This window comes from Anomaloglossus baeobatrachus, chromosome 3 (assembly GCF_048569485.1).
Source record: "Anomaloglossus baeobatrachus isolate aAnoBae1 chromosome 3, aAnoBae1.hap1, whole genome shotgun sequence".
NCBI classification, from domain to species: domain Eukaryota; kingdom Metazoa; phylum Chordata; class Amphibia; order Anura; family Aromobatidae; genus Anomaloglossus; species Anomaloglossus baeobatrachus.
Window position 1 is genome coordinate 661,602,345 of NC_134355.1, and position 21,556 is coordinate 661,623,900.

General features: G+C 51.7%; 1 protein-coding gene across 1 annotated transcript in view; it reads right to left on the bottom strand.

Annotated features, from left to right (window-relative positions):
• The window catches only part of LOC142297004 (cytochrome P450 2K4-like), a 59,807-nt gene extending 58,945 nt beyond the window's left edge, over positions 1 to 862 (bottom strand). The window contains exon 1 of the mRNA XM_075341211.1: positions 686 to 862. Within this exon, the coding sequence (XP_075197326.1) occupies positions 686 to 862 (177 nt within the window). The remainder of the gene's footprint in view (positions 1 to 685) is intronic.
• Positions 863 to 21,556: the final 20,694 nt, after the last annotated feature.

A 21,556-nucleotide genomic window follows, 5' to 3' on the forward strand; every position in this document is an offset into this window, starting at 1 on the left:
GTACAGGGGAAAAAAGAAAAAGGCAAATTCACGACAGGGAAGTTTCCCCACCACTCAAAATAGCAAATTACAGATTACCAAAGAATGAATCATCACAAAGGACTGGAATCACTGGAGCTATGCTGAAGCTATTATCGGCTCAGAAACACAGGCTTCCATACCTTAAATAGGAAAGAGACGACTGTGGGTGGTAATTAGCAACCTGCTCCTAGGAGCCACACACAAATCCACAATAATTAACTCCAGCAGTGCTGGGGAGCAGTGGAAAATAATATGCCATTGCTCGGCTCAGGCTGAGCAAGTAGGAGACCTCAGGTTGCCTGTCAGACACTATAATGTGAACAGAGTCCAACACAGTAGTGGCACCCCGCGAGTGTGGAACCAAAAAACGCATGACATCATCATAATCATGAAATTGTGGTCTTCACATTATCAGTTTCAAATCTCTCTAAATGTCTATATCTTCAAAAGCGTTAATTTAAATATTATTTTCCCATGGGGCATCATCAACAAGACGTCATACACAGCTTCTCTTTAAGAGCCAGTCCCACCCCTAATGTTACCAACAGGAACAAAAAATTGGCTATTTTTGCCATATCATTCCAAGTCACATGAGATGATTTTCTTGGCTCTATGGAACCCAAGGTAACAGCAAGAGGCAAAAATGATCAGGTGAGGCTCTTACCTGAGTGAATGTTTTGGAAGGGTTCTTTACATCAAATATGTGCAGATTTCCAATGATGGGTAAACACTTTGGTCCTGGAGGAAAATTCTTGTTTTTCATCCGATTATAAAATGTTTTGCTCAAAAGAAAGAAAATAATAAGGAAGAGGGCAAGCGTGACTATGGCGGGACCGGGCATTATGTTGTTTGAATCTACATGGGGGGAGAGAAGACATCCATGAAAAATGTAGCAAAAAATATTACATTTTTCATATGTAGATGTTGAATAATAATAATAGTTTTTATCTCTACAGGGTCAACAACATACTACATAGCACTTTATAATTCAGAAGATACTTGTACAAACAACATAAGACTTACAGAGTAAAGCCCTTATTAGTCAGGGCAAAAATTGCCCGGAAAACCGCAATATCATTCAAAACAAAGAGATATTCACAGTGTATAATAGCTGCTAGCAATCAAATATCGTTCAACCCTCGCAAAACCAGATCTTTCAACTTGCTTAAAAATTATCGATTGTCATAAAAAAAATTCACCTTTTAATAAGTTGTTACCACCTGCAAGAAAGCGACCGGCTACATTGTTAATGGCCAGTATGTACCACATAAGTGGTGAAATCCTAGAAGTTTGTGCTGGGATTTGTAGTGCCCACTAATGTTTGCTTTAGTATTCATTGGGTCCAGGATCACGGATGGCTGGAGAGAAGGGTTGGAACTGCTCATCCACATACCCCACTCATGGGTGTGTTTGACATGTGTCTGACAGGTCACATGAGGTAAAATGGAGTCTGTGTGTTTGGCACATGGAGTGATGGTGTTCAGTGTTTGAGGGGCATTGTGTAAGAAGCAGCCTTTGAGAGAGTGTGTGCACTGGCAGGACCAGTGTGGTGAGACTGCTAAGCTCGTATTGAAGCCTCTGGAAGGAACCCAGCTGAGAAAGGTGAGGGTTTGCTTCCACTGACTGCAGTGAGTGGAGGTTGTGAGCTCCACTAGGCTACTGGTGGTGTATCTGAACCTGTGCGTTTGCTAACTCGAGTCAGTAGTGGATTGACACACAGGATACGGACTGTATTACCGTGAGTGCATTCCTGAGTGGAGGTGAGATAGCGTCATTAGCATACTTCAAGTGCATTATATTAGTGGAGAAGTGTATTTGAACAGTGCGGAAGTACCGCGAATATACCGGACCTGAAATCCGTCTATGTTTATGTTTCCGGAGAGATTTATGCTGAATGAATAAACCAATTGGACTTCTAAATGGAAATATTTCCTGAGTCTACTTCGCAAAGTAAGCAAAGTGAGTAAACCACCCATTATACAGTGTGTGAACAGTGTGCAATGTCACACACTTCATCATACATGCTTTCATGAACTACTAGCAACGTTCGATTGATCACAACTGCAAATTATTGAGTGAAAATTTGCTTGTGTAATAATGAACTTATACGTAAGATAGAGACATGATAACAAATGCTATTAATATTTTTTCCTGTCTAATAGGACTGTAACATATAGTTCATCAAATGCCAAGAGCAGTAAGGTTCCTTCTCACAAGCTTCAATGTGTGAGGAATGCCAAAGGAAGGAAGGAAGGTTTGTAGACTCAGCGCGTGTGTTGGCTTGTTCATCACTTGCACACTGTGTGGGAGCCACTTCATTCTGGGCTGCAGTAAGGATAAAAAAACTCAAGGAAAAGGATTTGGCATGTCCAGAAGAAATATAAAAACTGGATTTTCATTATTGAATTCTTCATTAAAAAAAAAATCACATGTTAACCGACTGACGCGTTTCTGACGTATCATATGCCCTTAGTCATAGAGATGAAAATGCGTCAGAGGGTGAATATAGAACTGTGCATCTAATTTCTTTTAAATTATGAAATCAATAAAAAAAATCCAGTTTAAAATCTCTTTTGGGAATGCCAATTCGTTTCCCTTGTAGATTCTTAATTTGTGAGGAAATAGAGGTATCACAGAAGGTAAAAATAAAGTGTGTGTCGTGTAAGGTCAAACCATCAGTATAATAAATAAGGGCATTCAAATAAAGCAGTATAAACCAGTTACCAGCCAATATTTGTATAAGTACAGATACACAGAAATATTGAGTGCATGGAAGAGAGAATACAGGATAGTTAGTTTAGGAAGATGATAGGCCAGTGTAAAGAAATACTTTTTTAGTGCACACTTGAAACTGTAGATAATGTAAATTAACCGGATTGTCTGGGTTAGCGCATTCCAGAAAACCGGTGCAACACAAGAGAAGTCCTAGAGATGGAAGTGAGGGGTTCACATCATTGGGGAAGTTAATCTATTGTATGTTCATTAGCGGAACAGAGAGGAAGGGTAGGATAGTAAACAGAGATGAGTGAGGAGATGTAGCGCGATGCAAAACTGTGGAACACTTTATATGCAAAAGTGATACATTTATATTGCATTCTGTTGCCAATTCGGCAGTACAAAACTGCAACCAGTCCAAAAATTGGTACATTGAGGCGGTTTCAACATAGCAGTTGTAGAGGAATATGATCCTGGCTGCTGCATTCACAATAGATTGCAGAGGGGAGAATTTTGTGAGAGGAAGACCGATCTGTAGAGAGTTGCAGTAGAATAGACGAGAATGAACCAGAACACCAGTAAAGAGTTTTGCAAAGTCAAAGCTAAGAAAAGTTGAGTTTTAGAGAGGATTTTGAGATGCAGGTGACGAGAGAGTGAGTGATTGCATGTAGGGAATGAAGGAAAGATCATGGTGTGTCTGTTTGGCAAGCTACATCCATACCTCTATCACTACCTTTAGTCACCACCTTTCAATATTCCCTCAGTCTATCTCAATGGCTAATACACATTCATCCTTACATCAAAATCTGCAAAATGCCTTTAGTACTATCACATATGTCCTGGTCAACATCAAAGTCATATGTCGCGGGCGGAGGAGGGGACGCTGCGCTCTCCCACTGCTCGGGTCCGGCTGCCGCTGCTCTGCGGCTGCTGCTGCTTGGTGGCTCGAGCGATGGGCCGGATCCCGGGGACTCGAGCGGCGCTCCTCGCCCGTGAGTGAAAAGGGGTGGTTTGGTTTTGGGGATATTGTCCGTGACGCCACCCACGGTTGTGGTGATTGTGTGGACACCACCGCTGCTCTGGACGGGGATCCCGGGAGCGGTGACAGGGAGCAGCTTTGTTGTTATTTCTCCCCTCTGTGGGTAGGGGGTTGGTTGTCCCGGGGCCCGGTGATGGGGTAGGAGTGGATGGCAGGCGGGTTGTGGGTTCTGGTGAGGTGCAGGGTCGCAGGGGCAGCGCTGTGCCGCACGGCATGGAGGTACTCACTCAGCCCAATGATGATGACACAGTTCACGGTAAAACAAGCGGCTGGATGGACGGGTCCCTCGGACGGCTGCGGTGTTGTTGTTCCCTGCAGGTTAGTGATGACTGTCTCTCCCTGCACCTATGTTCTATGTTGATTCCGATGGGTTCCTACCGGTAACCCGCTCCCCAACCTGGATGTGGGCCGGAGGAGCCCCTTTTGCCCGCAGGCGCTGGCCCTGGGAAACGATTGCCCTTGGCGGTGGCGGTGTCTCCCCTTCACGGTTGGACGGTTGCCTTCTGTCGGGACTTGACTGTTTGGAAACCCAGGAGGTCCCCTTCACTAACGGATTCGGCAAATTCACGGTGACTCCTAGCCTTGCCGGGGTCCGAAAAGCCCCTGCCAATGGTGCTGGCTTCTCCTTGTGTACCGGTCTGGTACCGCCGGGCCAGCACCCGTCCACGGTCTTTACGGCAGACTCCGATAGGCCACTCCTGCAGACGGTCACCACCGTCTGCCAACCTTGCTGCTCCGTCCGGGCCACACACCCGAACTCACTTCAGTCTGCTCTCTTGCCACTTCACTACTGCTCACTTTTCCTCCTTACACTTTCACTGTCAAAACTCAACTGCTCATTTTTCTTCCTCCAGGACTGTGAACTCCTTGGTGGGTGGAGACCAACCGCCTGGCTCCACCCCCTGGTGTGGACATCAGCTTCTGGAAGAAGGCAACAAGGGTTTTGTGTCTGACCTTGATGTGCCTGCAGGGAGTGTGGGGTGTGTAGGTGTTGTGCTCTGTGGCCCCTGGCTTGTCCAGGGCGACACATTCCCCCTTAGCAAAATGCAGACCGTCCTCGGGCTGCCTGTCCATCACCGGTTTTATTTTCACCAACTGAAAAAGACATAAATAACGGTACAGACATACAATTAAAATAACATCTTCCCACATCGGGAGGTACTCTTACTTAAACGTTGCAACGGTAAACGGTTACGGCTTCCGCTCTCTCCCACCCAAGCAACCTGGCCCTGATGCTGCCCCTAAGCAACAGGCAGCACCCCTTGACCCCAGTCCTGCACAAATTGCCCGAGCGGGTTCTGTCCTTTCCAGGGGACCCACGTCCGTGGGGAACCCCTGAAACCCCCAGAGGATTGCCACCGGTTCCGGTGGTGGCTGGGCCCCAGCCTACTTCACAGCAGGCCCTTCCTCCAATCTGCCTCTCTGGAGGCGGCAACGGTGGAAGCTGTAACAACATAATTATTTACAGGCCACAAGTTTGTGGTTGCCTTGCAAGTTCTCAGGCATGTTCATAGAAGTTTCTATGTGAATTTGTAAAGGGGGTCCCAACGGGGACCAGTTGCCGGCTACGACCGGTTCCAAATCAAGGCTTGTCAATCAGGTAACTTTCCAGCAATTATTCATTTTCATTTTCAAACTTCAAAACTTTTAACACACACACAGGTGATCCCAACGGGGACGGTGCAACGGCATTCCGCTGCCCTTACTCTGACTCTTCTGTGTCTGCTGGGGGAGAGGGTGCGGCGGACACCCGGGCTTCCTGACTGCCCCTCAGCTTGGCATCCAGCGCAAACCACCCCCTCTCCCCACAGTGCCGGGTGTACTGCACCAGGTCGCCCGGCATCAGATTACGGCCTGGGTGCTCCTCCGGCAGGTGGGCATTAACATCCCGCCGGGCTATGAACACTTCGGCCTCCAGGCCCGGTTCATAAATGAATCCATAGCCCCGGCGGACATCAAACCGCCTCACCTGCCCCTCATACAGTGGGCCCCGGACATGGAAGGTTGCTTGCCTCAGGCTTTCCTTCTCCCAGATTGTACGAGCCACCATCTCTGCCTTCCTCCTTTCCCTCTCTTCGATTTCCGGGCCCAACGGTACTGGCTCCCTATCCCAATATGGCGCTACTGTGAACTCCGGCGCACGGGTCGGGCCCCGCGAGACCTTCTGGACACTGCCCACCGCTGGTGATCTGGGCGGAAGGTCCCGCGGTGACTGGGCCTTGGATGCCGCCTTGCAGCGGCAACCCGGCGCAACCTCAGCCGAGGTGTGGGGGATGGGCACAGGGGCTTTCTTCCTCTGGGCCTTCGGCACAGAGCGGCCTGTCAGCTCCGGCTCGGGGGAAGTCTCTGTAGAGGCCTCCGGTTCAGGCTTTGGGGCTTTCCACGGTAGCACCTCCGGTCGGCTACGGGCTCCAGCTACAGGTCGGCCCGCCTGGGCGGACATGCTGGGTATCGCTACCGGTTTCAGTGGTAGCGGGCCTAGTGGCGGGGTCACGGCAGCCGGGACGGGTGGCGAGGGAGGCAGTAGGGCGAGGGGGTTCAGACCGGGCCCCGCAGCCACGATGACCGGCCCGCTAGGGGCACTGGGGCGTGGGTCACTCACCCTCCCTTCCGCAACTTCCTCCTCGTGTCTCCGCACAGTCGCTATGACCTCCGTCATGTCGGTCTCCCACTCCTCCAAGAGGAGCTGCATCTTGACCTGCAGCCTCTGATAGAGCTGCGCGGTCCGGATCTCCACCCATGCTGCTGTTCCAGGCGCGGGGGCTACGGTGCTTCGGGACGGCATGTACATCTTGCTGGCGGCCTCTCCCAGGAACAAGATGGCCGCAGGGTCCTGGCATCCCTGCTTTTATAGCCGCGGCTACATGCGACCAGTCGCTATTTCGTCCCTCTTAGCCTCTTTTCGGCTCCTCCTCTATCGGGGCGGGGTTTTGGCCTTCGCGCCTCCACTACTCGAGGAGACACTCGAGCGGGAACTTTTCGCGCCAAAGATAGCGGCTTCTGAAATTTTCTGGCCGGACACCTCCGGCGGTAACAAGGCGCACCTCTACCAGACGGCAGAGCGGTAAGATCCTGTTCGTGACGCCAAGTTTTCCCGGGCGGAGGAGGGGACGCTGCGCTCTCCCACTGCTCGGGTCCGGCTGCCGCTGCTCTGCGGCTGCTGCTGCTCGGTGGCTCGAGCGATGGGCCGGATCCCGGGGACTTGAGCGGCGCTCCTCGCCCTTGAGTGAAAAGGGGTGGTTTGGTTTTGGGGATATTGTCCGTGACGCCACCCACGGTTGTGGTGATTGTGTGGACACCACCGCTGCTCTGGACGGGGATCCCGGGAGCGGTGACAGGGAGCAGCTTTGTTGTTATTTCTCCCCTCCGTGGGTAGGGGGTTGGTTGTCCCGGGGCCCGGTGATGGGGTAGGAGTGGATGGCAGGCGGGTTGCAGGGCCTGGTGAGGTGCAGGGTCGCAGGGGCAGCGCTGTGCCGCACGGCACGGAGGTACTTACTCAGCCCAATGATGATGACACAGTTCACGGTAAAACAAGCGGCTGGATGGACGGGTCCCTCGGACGGCTGCGGTGTTGTTGTTCCCTGCAGGTTAGTGATGACTGTCTCTCCCTGCACCTACGTTCTATGTTGATTCTGATGGGTTCCCACCGGTAACCCGCTCCCCGACCTGGATGTGGGCCGGAGGAGCCCCTTTTGCCCGCAGGCGCTGGCCCTGGGAAACGGTTGCCCTTGTCTCCCCTTCACGGTTGGACGGTTGCCTTCTGTCGGGACTTGGCTGTTTGGAAAACCAGGAGGTCCCCTTCACTAATGGATTCGGCAAATTCACGGCGACTCCTAGCCTTGCCGGGGTCCGAAAAGCCCCTGCCAATGGTGCTGGCTTCTCCTTGTGTACCGGTCCGGTACCGCCGGGCCACCGCCCGTCCACGGTCCTTACAGCAAACACCGATAGGCCACTCCTGCAGATGGTCACCACCGTCTTCCAACCTTGTTGCTCCGTCCGGGCCACACTCCCGGACTCACTTCAGTCTGCTCTCTTGCCACTTCACTACTGCTCACTTTTCCTCCTTCCACTTTCACTGTCAAAACTCAACTGCTCCTTTTTCCTCCTCCAGGACTGTGAACTCCTTGGTGTGTGGAGACCAACTGCCTGGCTCCACCCCCTGGTGTGGACATCAGCCCCTGGAAGAAGGCAACAAGGGTTTTGTGTCTGACCTTGATGTGCCTGCAGGGAGTGTGGGGTGTGTAGGTGTTGTGCTCTGTCACCCCTGGCTTGTCCAGGGCGACACACATATTTCTTGGCCTCAGTCTACCATCAACCCTAAAGGCCGCTTTACACGCTGCGACAACGCTAGCGATCTTATTAGCGATGTGACACACCCAGATCGTTGCTACGATTTGCCGAGATCGCTCATAGGTCATTTTGTAGCGGTCACACGTACCCATCTCACAAACGACGCTACATCGTTCAGCAATATATTGTTTGACCAAGGCGGTCGAGTGGACACAGTCACACAGCATTCCTCCCAACGACTCCGCCAACGTCAGAGGCGTATAATTGTCCATAGCACCAATCAGAGCGGAGGAGGCGTGGAGCATTGCTCGTAACGACACGCTCGCGTCACTGGTGATGGACGCACTAACGATGTTGTTCGTTGTTGGCAGGATGTCAAACGTATCAATATGTCTGCTGCGTGCCAAATGACGAACGATGTTTTGAAAATGAACGACGTGTCAACAATCAACGATTTTCGCTAGTTTTACGATCGTTTGGAGTCGCTCGTAGGTGTCACATGCAACGACGTCGCTAACGACGACGGAAGTGCGTCACGAAAACTGTGACTCCGACGACATATCGTCAGATAAATTGTAGCGTGTAATGGGGCCTTAAGACTGAGACTACATTGTGACTTCAGCCATCACTAGGGATGAGCGACTATCTCAAAGATTAGATTTGGTCAAAGTTGCTTAAATTCAGCTGGCAGATTCAATGCAATGTGAGTTGAAACTACTACATCCAAAATAAATTTGGTGCAAATTAAATCTGCTTCACATGCCAGAAGGAGAATAAATGGTTAAAATTTGAGATGCGTTTATCTGATGGACAAATTTTCCTGGGAAATTTGATTTGCAGCAAACTTATTCTTTATAAAGTCAATATCTCTTCTTATCCTCAGGGGGTCTCTTCAGACCCCAGAGCATAATATACATAAGATATAAAAAAAACCCCAAAAGAATACTTAGTCATATGAAAAAGTTAGGGCACCCCTATTAATGTTAACCTTTTTTCTTTATAACAATTTGGGTTTTTGCAACAGCTATTTCAGTTTCATATATCTAATAACTGATGGACTGAGTAATATTTCAGGATTGAAATGAGGATTATTGTACTACCAGAAAATGTGCAATCCGCATTTAAAGGGAACCTGTCAGCAGAAATGTCCCCTAAAACCTAACAGATTCCCCCTCTGCAGCTCCTGGGCTGCATTCTATAAAGGTCCCTGTTATGATTGTGCCCACTTTCTGACCGAAAAAAAGTGTTTATAAAGTTGTACCTTTTTGGCTTCTGATTCTGTAAATCCGTCACGGGGGCGGGCTGCCTGATGGCCGTTATTCTGCCCCCTGGTCCTGTATGCCGCCCCCATCGCTGATTTCAATACTTCTGGACGCCGCCCACTGCTCCAGCCATCCCCGCGCATGCCCAGTGCCCATCTCTCGGGGATGAGCACTGTGCCCAGCGTCACCGCTGGTGATGTGCACGCAGGGTTAAGATTATGGGCGGTGCTGTGATGTTTATTCCTAAGCAACCGCCCATAATCGCGGGACCGCGCTTTCCCCCTCGGCCTGCTTCTTTCTGCGCAAGCGCGCTGCTGCTGACCTCACTTCGCCTCCTTCCCATCTTGCCCCGAGGCAGGAAATAGATGGGAAGAGCGCGGAGCAGTGACTACACCGAAAGCGCGGTCCCGCGATTATGGGCGGTTGCTTAGGAATAAACATCACAGCACCGCCCATAATCTTAACCCTGCGTGCACGTGACACTGGGCACAGTGCTCATCCCCGAGAGATGGGCACTGGGCATGCGCGGGGATGGCTGGAGCAGTGGGCGGCGTCCAGAAGTATTGAAATCAGCGATGGGGGCGGCATACAGGACCAGGGGGCAGAATAACGGCCATCAGGCAGCCCGCCCCCGTGACGGATTTACAGAATCAGAAGCCAAAAAGGTACAACTTTATAAACACTTTTTTTCGGTCAGAAAGTGGGCACAATCATAACAGGGACCTTTATAGAATGCAGCCCAGGAGCTGCAGAGGGGGAATCTGTTAGGTTTTAGGGGACATTTCTGCTGACAGGTTCCCTTTAAACAAAATTTGACCGGTGCAAAAGTATGGACACCTCAACATAAGTGACATTAATATTTTGTAGATCCTCCTTTTGCAAAAATCACAGCCTCTAGTCGCTTCCTGTAGCTTTTAATGAGTTCCTGAATCCTGGATGACGGTATATTTGACCATTCCTGTTTACAAAACAATTCCAGTTCAGTTAAATTTGATGGTCGCCAAGCATGGACAGCACACTTCAAATCATTCCACAGATTTTCAATTATATTCAGGTCTGGGGACTGGGATGGCCATTCCAGAACATTGTAATTGTTCCTCGGCATGAATGCCTGAGTAGATTTGGAGTGGTGTTTTGGATCATTGTCTTGCTGAAATATCCATCCCCTGAATAAATTCAACTGCGTCACTGATTCTTGCACATTATTGTCAAGAATCTGCTCATACTGAGTTGAATCCATGCGACCCTCAACTTTAACAAGATTGCCGATGCCGGCATTGGCCACACAGCCCCAAAGCATAATGGAACCTCCACCAAATTTTACTGTGGGTAGCAAGTGCTTTTCTTGGAATGCCGTGTTTTTTTTGCCTCCGTGCATAACGCCTTTTTGTATGACCAAACAACTCAATCTTTGTTTCATCAGTCCACAGGACCCTCTTCCAAAATGTAACTGGCTTGTCCAAATGTGCTTTTGCATACCTCAGGCTACTCTGTTTGCGGCGTGCTTGCAGAAACGGCTTCTTTTCCATCACTCTCCCATTGTAACGCCTGCCTGGATCCACAGACTCAGATGGGCTGTAATGGACAGGCTATATGGAAGCCACTCACCAAGCAGGACCCCCAGAACCCTGAAACCCTTTAACCCCTATAAAGGGATTTGGAATTACACAAGGCCCTGGTGATCACTACCTGTGGAAGGCTGCAGTCCGATGAGAGTAGTAGTCAGGCAGGGTCAAACCAGGAATTGCGGAACAGGGACAGAATCGTCAGGATTTGACGTAGTCAGCAAACGTAGCAGAAGTCAAATCCGGATCGGGCAGCGAGGTACAAAAACAGTAGGCAGGAGGGTAGTCAGAAAACACGCAGAAGTCAGCCCACAGGAATCACCAAACAGAATAGGGCGGATGAGGAGCCAGGAAATCAGAACTATCTCTGGCAGAGGTAAGCAGACAGGAGGGGAACTAAGTAGGGTGTGGTGTCTTCCCATTGGCTGTAGCTGAACACTGGCAACTTCAGCTGGAAGACACACGCCACCCACATTCAGCCAGTGGTACTGCAGATCCCAAGATAATCCAGCCCAGTGGATGATCGGAGCCTGCGCCCACCGATGCCGCTGGCATCGACTCCTCTCCCACCACCAGCACCATCCACGGCAGGAACACGGCGTTGCCTAGCGATCGGAGCAGAAGTCGCTGGAGCGGACTCCGGTGGTGACATAACAATAAGTGACAGAAGGCAAGCAGCCAGAATTACTTAGTCCACGCTGCCCGCAAACGGGCCAGAAAAGGGAGAATGGTGTATGCGACTTCCCTGGGTGATCCCAGCAAGACTTCAAGTCGGGGTCACCTCAAAACAAGAAGGGCTAAGAAGACGAGTCAGCAGTCACCCCTACATTAGCCGAAGGGATAGTTGGTTCCACCTGGTCCACCATAGCATTGTACCGCCCCATGCTCGGCAGCCGAGCCACTCGGATCTGGACCTTTAGTGGGTGGCTCGAGGGTCTCTGGACCCGGGGGGTCCTGCGTTCACTCCAATCAAAAAGGGGTTTGTGGTTTGGGGACGTAGTTGTACGGCCGGAGGCCATGTTAAGTTCGTGACTCCACCCACAGGATGTGGTGAAGATGGACACCACCGCTGCAGTTACGGGGCACCCGGGGGAGATGTTGCACAGCAAGTTGTTAACCCCTCCATAGGCAGGGATGGTGGCCCTGGGACCCGTTGGGGGGATGTTTGGCAGTGCAGGGAGATGGGTGGCCGGAGGGCACTGATGTACTCACTATTAGTAAACACACGAGTCTCTGATAAACCAAGGTGATGGTGGTCGGTGCCCGCAGCCGGCTGCAGTCTGGTTCCCCACCCGGCTGGTGGTCTCTGTCTTTCTCCCTCACCTGTTTGTGATGGTAGACTACCTGCGCTTGCAACTTCAGGAGTCCGCTCCCGGCTTGTGGTTGCCTGAGGAGCCCTTTGCCCGCAGATGCTGGCCCATGGGATCTCTGAGCTGTGGTGGTGGCTTTCTATCCCCCTTGTTGGGCTGTTGTGTGGTGCCCCAGGACCTGGTCGCCACAACAGCATTGCCCCTCCAAAGGGTTAATGCTGAGCCTGGAGGTAATTGGGAGGTCTATTGGCCAGTAAGTTTAACATCCAACGCAGTTCTCCCTCAGGCCAGCAGGGGGAGCTCTGAACCTGGAGTTCCAGGGAGCATTCCTTCAGTCTGGCCTGAGGGAGTAGTTAGTGTTCAGTCTGTAGAGAGAAGTGATAGCAAGCAGACGCAGAGTGTGCTGTCCTGTGGATCTGGGGCCTAGAGCTGGAGCAGCTTGGCCCAGGGAAGCAGGAGTAGCAGAGAGGCAGAGAAGAGACTCGGACATCGGAGTCTGTGGCCACCAGGGCTTAAAATACTCCCTGGTAGCCGAATCCGAAGGGCAGGAGAGCTGCAAGCACCTGGCCCATAAACAGCCCGAAGGTACAGCTGCATCATCAGGGCCCGGTGTGGACTCCAGCAGAGAAGCACCAGAGAGGGCCTGCGCAGCCTACCACAGAGGGAAACGGACGTACCACCTGTCCCAGCAGCAAGAGGGCCATTGCTAGATCCAGAGAGCAGGGTCCTATAATAGTAAAGAAAAGAACAGGAGTAGGCCTCATACTCAGCTGGCCAATAAGATCACCCCAAGTACTTCCAGGCCGACTGGATCCCTTTCACCACCTGTGACGGTCTCCCAGGACTGGACTGTTCTTAAAGTAAAAGAGGAGAAGGTAAAGAGACTGTTGTTTATGCCTGGTTCTTTCATTGCCTGTCGGCCCTGCACCGTGTTAACCACACAACACCAGAGACTTTCACGAGCACCAACAGTGTCCCCGGGGCACCGCTCCACCTGTGGGGAGCAGTACCACCATTCCTGCCGTATCATCACCCCGGAGGCCTCACACAGCAGCGGTGGCTTAATAGCCGCAAACCACAGGTGGCGTCACGAAACAAATACTTTAATTGCTCCCAAGTCACCAGCCATATTTAAACTGACACCCACCAGGGCCACGGAGTCGGGCCCCGCCACCACTGACTACCCCCGGACTAGTCCGGCCCGGCACCGAGTGTCCCATAGCCCTGGGGTGGGCGAGTCAATTTTGACGTCACGAACAGGATTTCGTGCCCGGCGCCCACCGGGTACTCTGCGCCTTTGAAAAGACTGTGTGTTTACTGTTTGAAGACTGCCGCCGCCATTAGCTTCGCTGAGTGCAGGAAGAAGGGGGGCGTGCCCGAAAAAGAGCGTGAAGGGAGCGCGCCATCAGAGCGTAGGGTCGTTAACCCCGCGCTACCCGGAAGACATTGTAAAAGGAAAGCGGAGCCTGGTAAGGTTCACTAAGGGGGAGGAAGATGTCCGACACCGAGGGAGAGCCGGTGGCTGTAGTAGTTCAAGACGCAGCAGCGCCGGCCGATGTAATCCCAGTCGCCGTCGCCCCAGCCCCCGCGGTAGCGCCGGTAATGCCGATCACAATGCCGTACATCCCGGGAGCAGAATGGCTGCCGCAGTACTCCGGGGAGTCCCATACCCTGAGCGACTTCAGAGAAAGGCTGCACAGCTTGTTCCGGGTGTATCCGCTGACTGAGAGCCAGAAGGTGGGCATATTAATGGGGCAGCTAGCCGGCGCGGCCCAGCGTGAAGTGAAGTCCTGGCCTGATACAGATAAAGGGACAGTAACCCAGATACTGGCCAAGTTAAAGAGTACTTTCGACACCCGCACCGCAGCAGAAATAAAGATGAGATTCTTTGGGTGCAAACAACGGGCCACAGACAGCATAAGGGACTATGCCTTAAACTTGCAGGAGGCCCTGAAAGCAATTAAACAGGTGGACCCAGAGAGTGTACGTGAAGAAGACAAACTCCTAACTGAGCAGTTCATAGAAGGGCTCCTGTCAGATGCCCACAGGACCCAGCTGCGTATCATGGTCCTGCAGAACCCTGCTCTGGACTTTGCAAAGTTTAAGGACCAGGCCATCCGGGTACTAAGGGAATTTACACCAAATGACCCAGTACCCCTCCGGCCTCTTGCTATCACGTACCCCGGGGTGGTGCCTGCAACACGAGCCGCTGCAGGGGCTGAGGCGCAGTCCCTGGATAAGGATCCCGCTGCAGAGCTCAGACAGCAGGTCCAGGAGCTGACCAAGACTGTAGCTGCCCTTGCCAAGACCGTGCAGTCTCTACAAGTGACCCCATCGCCTGCAAGAATCGAGTTGGCCTCCAGCCCAGATGACGTCCCATGGATGCGACAGAGGAGGATTCCGCCGAACCGAGGAAAAGACACAGACCGGTATGATTCAACGGGACAACCGATCTGCCGCCGCTGCAGCCAGGCAGGCCATATTGCAAGACACTGTCCTTTAAATGGGCCAAGCCTGGGGCCAGGAGCCGACCCCCAGGTGTAACGAAGCACGGCTCAACCACCAGTCGCAGCAAGTATGTGGGAGGACACCCGGTCCTTCCTATTGTGCTGGATGGGATCCCTTTGAATGCCCTCCTGGATACGGGGTCCCAGGTAACAACCATCCCTTATAAACTGTACAAAAGATATTGGGCTGATTCAGACATTGACCATGGCCCAGATGATGATTTAACAATTGTGGCCAGTAATGGTCAGCCCTTACCTCAAATTGGGTATAAAGAAGTAACCATTAAAGTGGGGCGGGTAGAATTGCCATGTCAGGGGATGATAATTGAAGATATTGATCGCAAAGAATCTGACCCACTGCTAACCATTGGTACAAATGTGATAGAAAATTGTATTGCCGAAGTGATAATTTTGTTGCAACAGGCGTCTGAAACTGCCAGCTCCGGGCAGCAGCGTGCCCTACAGAGGGAGATCAGAGCCCTGACGAGGAGGCAGCAAGTAGAGCTGGCCGGAGGAGAAATTGGCAGTGTGAGGGTAAGTGACCCCCTCCCCATTGCAATACCCCCAAGAAGTGAAATGTTGATATGGTGTCGGGCAGCAATAGGCCTCAAGGGTCAGGATTACCAGGCCTTGGTAGAACCGGTGTATTCAGACAGTAGGCCTGGAGTCCTGATAGCCAGAGGGGTAGCAGACGTCCGCAAGGGGAGAGTGCCCGTCCGTGTCCTGAATTGTGGGGAGGAGGAAGCCAAATTGCCCCGGTACGCCACTGTAGCAAAACTGTACACTGTCAGTAACAATACCATCAAAGCAGTGGAACCCTTGATCCCGTCCGACCAGGTGGAAGACAATGGCTCCAAGAGGCAGCTGGAAGACTGGTGCCAAAAATTACATGTGGGCACCGACTCCACCCCCTCACACCAAAAGCATGGGATTTACCGGGTGGTACAGGAGTACGAGCGGGTCTTCAGCAAACACCCCCTAGATTTTGGGCAGGTAAAAGGGGTTAAACATCAAATCCCCACGGGTGATCATCATCCCATTAAAGAGAGATACCGCCCTGTACCCCCAGCACAGTATCAGCGTGCCAAAGAAATGTTACGGGAAATGAAGGAGGCTGGGGTTATCAGAGATAGTTGTAGCCCCTGGGCAGCTCCACTAGTGCTCGTAAAGAAAAAAGATGGTACAATGAGAATGTGCGTAGATTACAGACAAATTAACCGCATTACACATAAAGATGCTTATCCACTACCCAGAATAGAAGAGTCACTAACGGCCTTAAAATCAGCTAATTATTTCTCCACCCTGGATCTCACCAGTGGGTATTGGCAGGTTCCCGTGGCAGAGGCGGACAAAGAGAAGACTGCATTCACGACACCAATGGGTCTCTGTGAGTTCAATTGTATGCCGTTCGGGCTCTGCAATGCCCCAGGGACATTTCAGAGATTGATGGAGTGCTGCTTGGGCCATCACAACTTTGAAACCGTGCTATTGTACCTGGATGACGTCATAGTCTACTCCAAGACCTACGAAGATCACCTGAGGCACTTAGCAGAAGTGTTTGAGTCCCTGTCGGAGTATGGCCTGAAGATAAAGCTGTCCAAATGTCACCTCTTGAAGCCAAAGGTACAGTACCTGGGTCATGTGGTCAGCGTAGAAGGTGTGGCACCTGATCCGGAGAAAGTCACCGTAATCAAGGACTGGCCCAGACCCACCACGGAGGTGCGGCAGTTCCTTGGGCTGGTGGGCTACTACCGAAGGTTCATTGATGGTTTCACAAAGATAGCAGCGCCTCTTCAAGATCTCCTGGTGGGCCAGCCAAAGCAGGCTAAGAAGCAGAGCCCTCTATTTGAATGGAACAGCCAAATAGAAACATCTTTTGTTCAGCTGAAAGGGGCTCTCACGGGAGAAGAAATTCTGGCCTACCCTGACTACAGCCAGCCGTTTGTACTGTATACAGACGCCAGCAACGTGGGACTGGGAGCAGTTCTGTCCCAGGTGCAGGGAGGCAGAGAGAAGGTGATAGCTTACGCCAGTAGGAAGCTTCGGCCCACAGAAAGGAATCCAGAAAACTACAGTTCCTTCAAGCTAGAGTTCCTCGCTATTGTTTGGGCAGTGACTGAACGCTTCAAGCACTATCTGTCATCGGCCAAGTTCACCATCTTCACGGACAACAATCCGTTGACACATCTGGCAACAGCCAAGTTAGGTGCGTTGGAACAGCGATGGATGGCCCGGCTGTCTAACTTTGACTTTACCATCAAGTACCGGGCTGGCAAGAAGAATAACAATGCTGATGCGCTGTCCAGAATGCCTCACTTACCCGAGTCTGGAGAAGACCTGGATGAACTCGAAGAGATAGAGTTACCGGCTTTCCATCACCAAGGTGTTTCCCAGTGTGAGCATGCTGTAGGAGTGAAGCGCTCGAGCCAGCACGAGGTCTCGGTCAACCCATTACTACACCATAATTGGGAAGAGACACAGAACGGTGACCCGGCCGTGCGATTGGTCAAAGAAAAGCTAGCACAAGCTGAGACCCATCTCGGTCCAGACGCTCCACAAGAAGCCCAGCAGTTGTGGAAGGAGAGGGGACGACTGTTCACCTACCAAGGCAAGCTCTGCAAGAGATATGTCAACTGGCGAATGAATGAACTCGTCTGGCAGATAGTGGTCCCACAGAGGGATGCTCCAATGGTCCTAGCAGCTTACCATGATAAAGCAGGACACTTCGGGTGGAAGAAGTTGGAGACCCTACTCCGCGATCGGTTCTACTCGGTGCACATGAGAACGATGATCGAGAAGTGGTGCCAAGACTGTGGTCCGTGTAACCTGAGGCGGAAGGATGATGCCAGCCAGAGGTCTTCCCTACAGCCAATTGTCACGAAGCAGCCCCTGGAGTTGGTGGCCCTGGACCACGTGACGTTAACACCAAGCCGGTCAGGCTATGTGTACGCCGTCACCATTGTGGACCATTACTCTCGTTTCCTGGTAGTAGTGCCTGTGAAGGACCAGACAGCCAGAACAGCAGCTAGAGCATTCCAGGCATACTTTTGTCGGCCTCACGGTTATCCAGAAAGGGTACTGACTGATCAAGGTCCTGCATTCGAGGCAGAGGTGTTCCAAGAGTTCTGTAACATGTACGGCTGTAAGAAAATCCGAACAACACCGTACCACCCCCAAACCAATGGATTGTGCGAGAAGATGAACCATGTGGTTATTGATATGCTGAAGACTCTACCTCTGAAAGAAAGAAACCAATGGCCAGAGAAGTTACCAGATCTGGTAGACCTGTACAACCATATCCCAGTAAATTCGACCAACTGCAGCCCTGCTTACCTGATGCGAGCAAGACCTGGCAAGTTACCTGTAGACTTTGAGATGGGGACTGTGTCACCTGAAGCGGTTCAGGAGATAGAAGATCGGGATACAGAGCGACAACAGCAGTACCGCAAGGTCCAGGAATGCGTAAAAAGGAGCCTGTCCCAAGCAAGAACGAGACAAAAGCAGAACTACAATCAAACAGCCCCAGAAACTCCCTTAGCACCTGGAGAACAGGTCCTCAAGAAAAAGTGGAGGGCGCATAAATTAGATGATCAGTGGGAGAATGAACCCTACACCATTATTCCCTCCAACTTTGACAATAGTAAGGTATGCCTCATAAGCAAAGATAAAGGCAAGACCTATCAAGCAGTTTCTCGAGACCACCTGAAAGCGTGCCCTGAACGGTGCAGAACCCAAAAAGAAGTAGAAGTACAAGAAAGTCCCCAAAGTCAAGAAAAAGAGGAAGAGATGATCCAAACAATCCTTGGAAAATTCCCCAAAACTTGGACCCGAATAAACAATGCCATAGTGGTACCAGTCTTGACGTTCCCGCAGTTGGTCGAGCCAGAGACAGAAGAGGTTCCAGATCCACCTAAGGAACTGTCCGCCCCAACACAAGATGACACGCCAGCAGTGGAACAGGAGAATCAACCCCCTGTCAGTGGTGAACCTGTCATACCCTTGGCGACTCTCAGACCACGTAGGCAATCATCACGCATACCTATCAGGGTTAGGCCTACCTGTAGTGCTGAGGTAGAAGACACACCAAGTAGTCAGGGACAAACACCAGAGCTACGCAGGTCCCAACGCAGCACTCGGGGACAGCCCCCTCCAAGGTATAGAGAGTAAAAAGAAAGAGTACTTATTAGAATGTAAATAGTTATGTGAAATGTCTGTAATGTTGTGTTTAAAATGTTTTTTTTTTATTGAGAAAATGGACAATTGGGCCACTGGACTATGGGTGGCCAACACTCTAGCTGTACATAGTTAGCACCAGTGTGCTCAGCACCCCTGAAGAAAAACCCGTCCGGCGTGCATAGAGTGGGGTCATCAATGCTCTGACGCAGGCCCAGAGCCTACGTTGGGGGTTTTAGCGCGGCGGGTCCCCCATGGAGCAGTGTAATGGACACCCGACAGGGAGCCACACTGGACTCTTATAGTTGGTTAAGGTTGTAGCATGTTATGTCTTGTTTTGTTTTTTTCAGTCCGGGAGTACTGAGTTTAACTAAGGGGGAGTGTGGCGTCCCAGGACCTGGTCGCCACAACAGCATTGCCCCTCCAAAGGGTTAATGCTGAGCCTGGAGGTAATTGGGAGGTCTATTGGCCAGTAAGTTTAACATCCAACGCAGTTCTCCCTCAGACCAGCAGGGGGAGCTCTGAACCTGGAGTTCCAGGGAGCATTTCTTCAGTCTGGCCTGAGGGACGAGTTAGTGTTCAGTCTGTAGAGAGAAGTGATAGCAAGCAGACGCAGAGTGTGCTGTCCTGTGGATCTGGGGCCTAGAGCTGGAGCAGCTTGGCCCAGGGAAGCAGGAGTAGCAGAGAGGCAGAGAAGAGACTCGGACATCGGAGTCTGTGGCCACCAGGGCTTAAAATACTCCCTGGTAGCCGAATCCGAAGGGCAGGAGAGCTGCAAGCACCTGGCCCATAAACAGCCCGAAGGTACAGCTGCATCATCAGGGCCCGGTGTGGACTCCAGCAGAGAAGCACCAGAGAGGGCCTGCGCAGCCTACCACAGAGGGAAACGGACGTACCACCGGTCCCAGCAGCAAGAGGGCCATTGCTAGATCCAGAGAGCAGGGTCCTATAATAGTAAAGAAAAGAACAGGAGTAGGCCTCATACTCAGCTGGCCAAAAAGATCACCCCAAGTACTTCCAGGCCGACCGGATCCCTTTCATCACCTGTGACGGTCTCCCAGGACTGGACTGTTCTTAAAGTAAAAGAGGAGAAGGTAAAGAGACTGTTGTTTATGCCTGGTTCTTTCATTGCCTGTCGGCCCTGCACCGTGTTATCCACACAACACCATAGACTTTCACGAGCACCAACAGTGTCCCCGGGGCACCGCTCCACCTGTGGGGAGCAGTACCACCATTGCTGCCGTATCATCACCCCGGAGGCCTCACACAACAGCGGCGGCTTAATAGCCGCAAACCACAGGTGGCGTCACGAAACAAATACTTTAATTGCTCCCAAGTCACCAGCCATATTTAAACTGACACCCACCAGGGCCACGGAGTCGGGCCCCGCCACCACTGACTACCCCCGGACTAGTCCGGCCCGGCACCGGGTGTCCCATAGCCCTGGGGTGGGCGAGTCAGTTGCCTTCAGTCGGGACTCTGGGTGGGGCAGGACCTCTAGTCCTGGCCGCAATCAGTTAATTAGCTAGCCCCCAGTAGCTTCTGGACCTAGCTTAAGGGTCTGAGTACCCTTCTTTGTGCTCCGATTTCCGAGTCGGTTCCCCGGGTCGAACTGGCGGGCTACAACCATGTCCCGGTCCACCTCGGTTCCATCGAGCCATTTTCCCGCCTCCTGCAGACAGAGGACTCTGTCTGCCTCCTAGCCAGAGGTACCAGGGCTCCTACCCTGGCACCTGCTCAAATTGGCTTCTCTCCTCTGCCGGAGCTGCACACAGCTCCACCCCACACACTTCTCCAACTTGAACTCTAGACTTGATCTGTTTACTTTCCTGCCCCAGGCTGTCTGAGCTCCTCGGTGGGTGTCTTCCAACCACCTGGTTCCGCCCCCTGGTGTGTCCATCAAGCTCTGAGGGGGGTGACTAGGGTTTTATGTGTTTGGCTGTATGTTACCTATGAGGGACAGGTGTAATGCAGGGCCCTATTTGTGACTACCTGGCCTGGCCAGGGTGTCACAGCATTGCCCAGGTTATCGCACCCCTGCCACCTGAAAGTGAGTAAAAACCCTGAAAGACATTGCTGTTTTGTGTGTGAGTTCTTCTGCGACCTGTGGTACTACACACTTACACTGGGCCCTGGGGCCAGCCTCACTCTCGGGAGGCTACAAAATCTGACCGCATCGAACATCAGTCCCAGACGTCCCCTAAACTGCAGTGGCGGTCACCCCCCTGACCGCAAATACCGAGAGTGGCGTCCCGAATCTTCCATTGAAATGAACCTACCTGTGACCAGAAGATTTCCAAGCCCGTGGAGATCCTGTGGCGACCTGCACCAGACGGTAATGCAGGGCTCCACAATATCTCTTGAGTTTGCTCTTAGCAGCACTTACTTGGTCTTTTCAGTCCCATACCCATGACTGAATCATGGCTGTGGATGGGACGGGATTGAAAAAGACCAAGTAAGTGCTGCTAAGAGCAGTTCTACTAGTTCATATGTGAGGCTGTCTGGCACATTGTAAAAAATATTTTAGAGTAGGACTGCCCCAAAGAGATTTGCCGTGACATGGCGGGGTAGCTCAAGAAAATGCAATTTTTTGCCAAAAATCTCAAATTTTTATAAGTACAGTTTGGAATTTTTAGTGCTGAAGTGCACATTTAGTGATGGCTTTTTTGTTTTG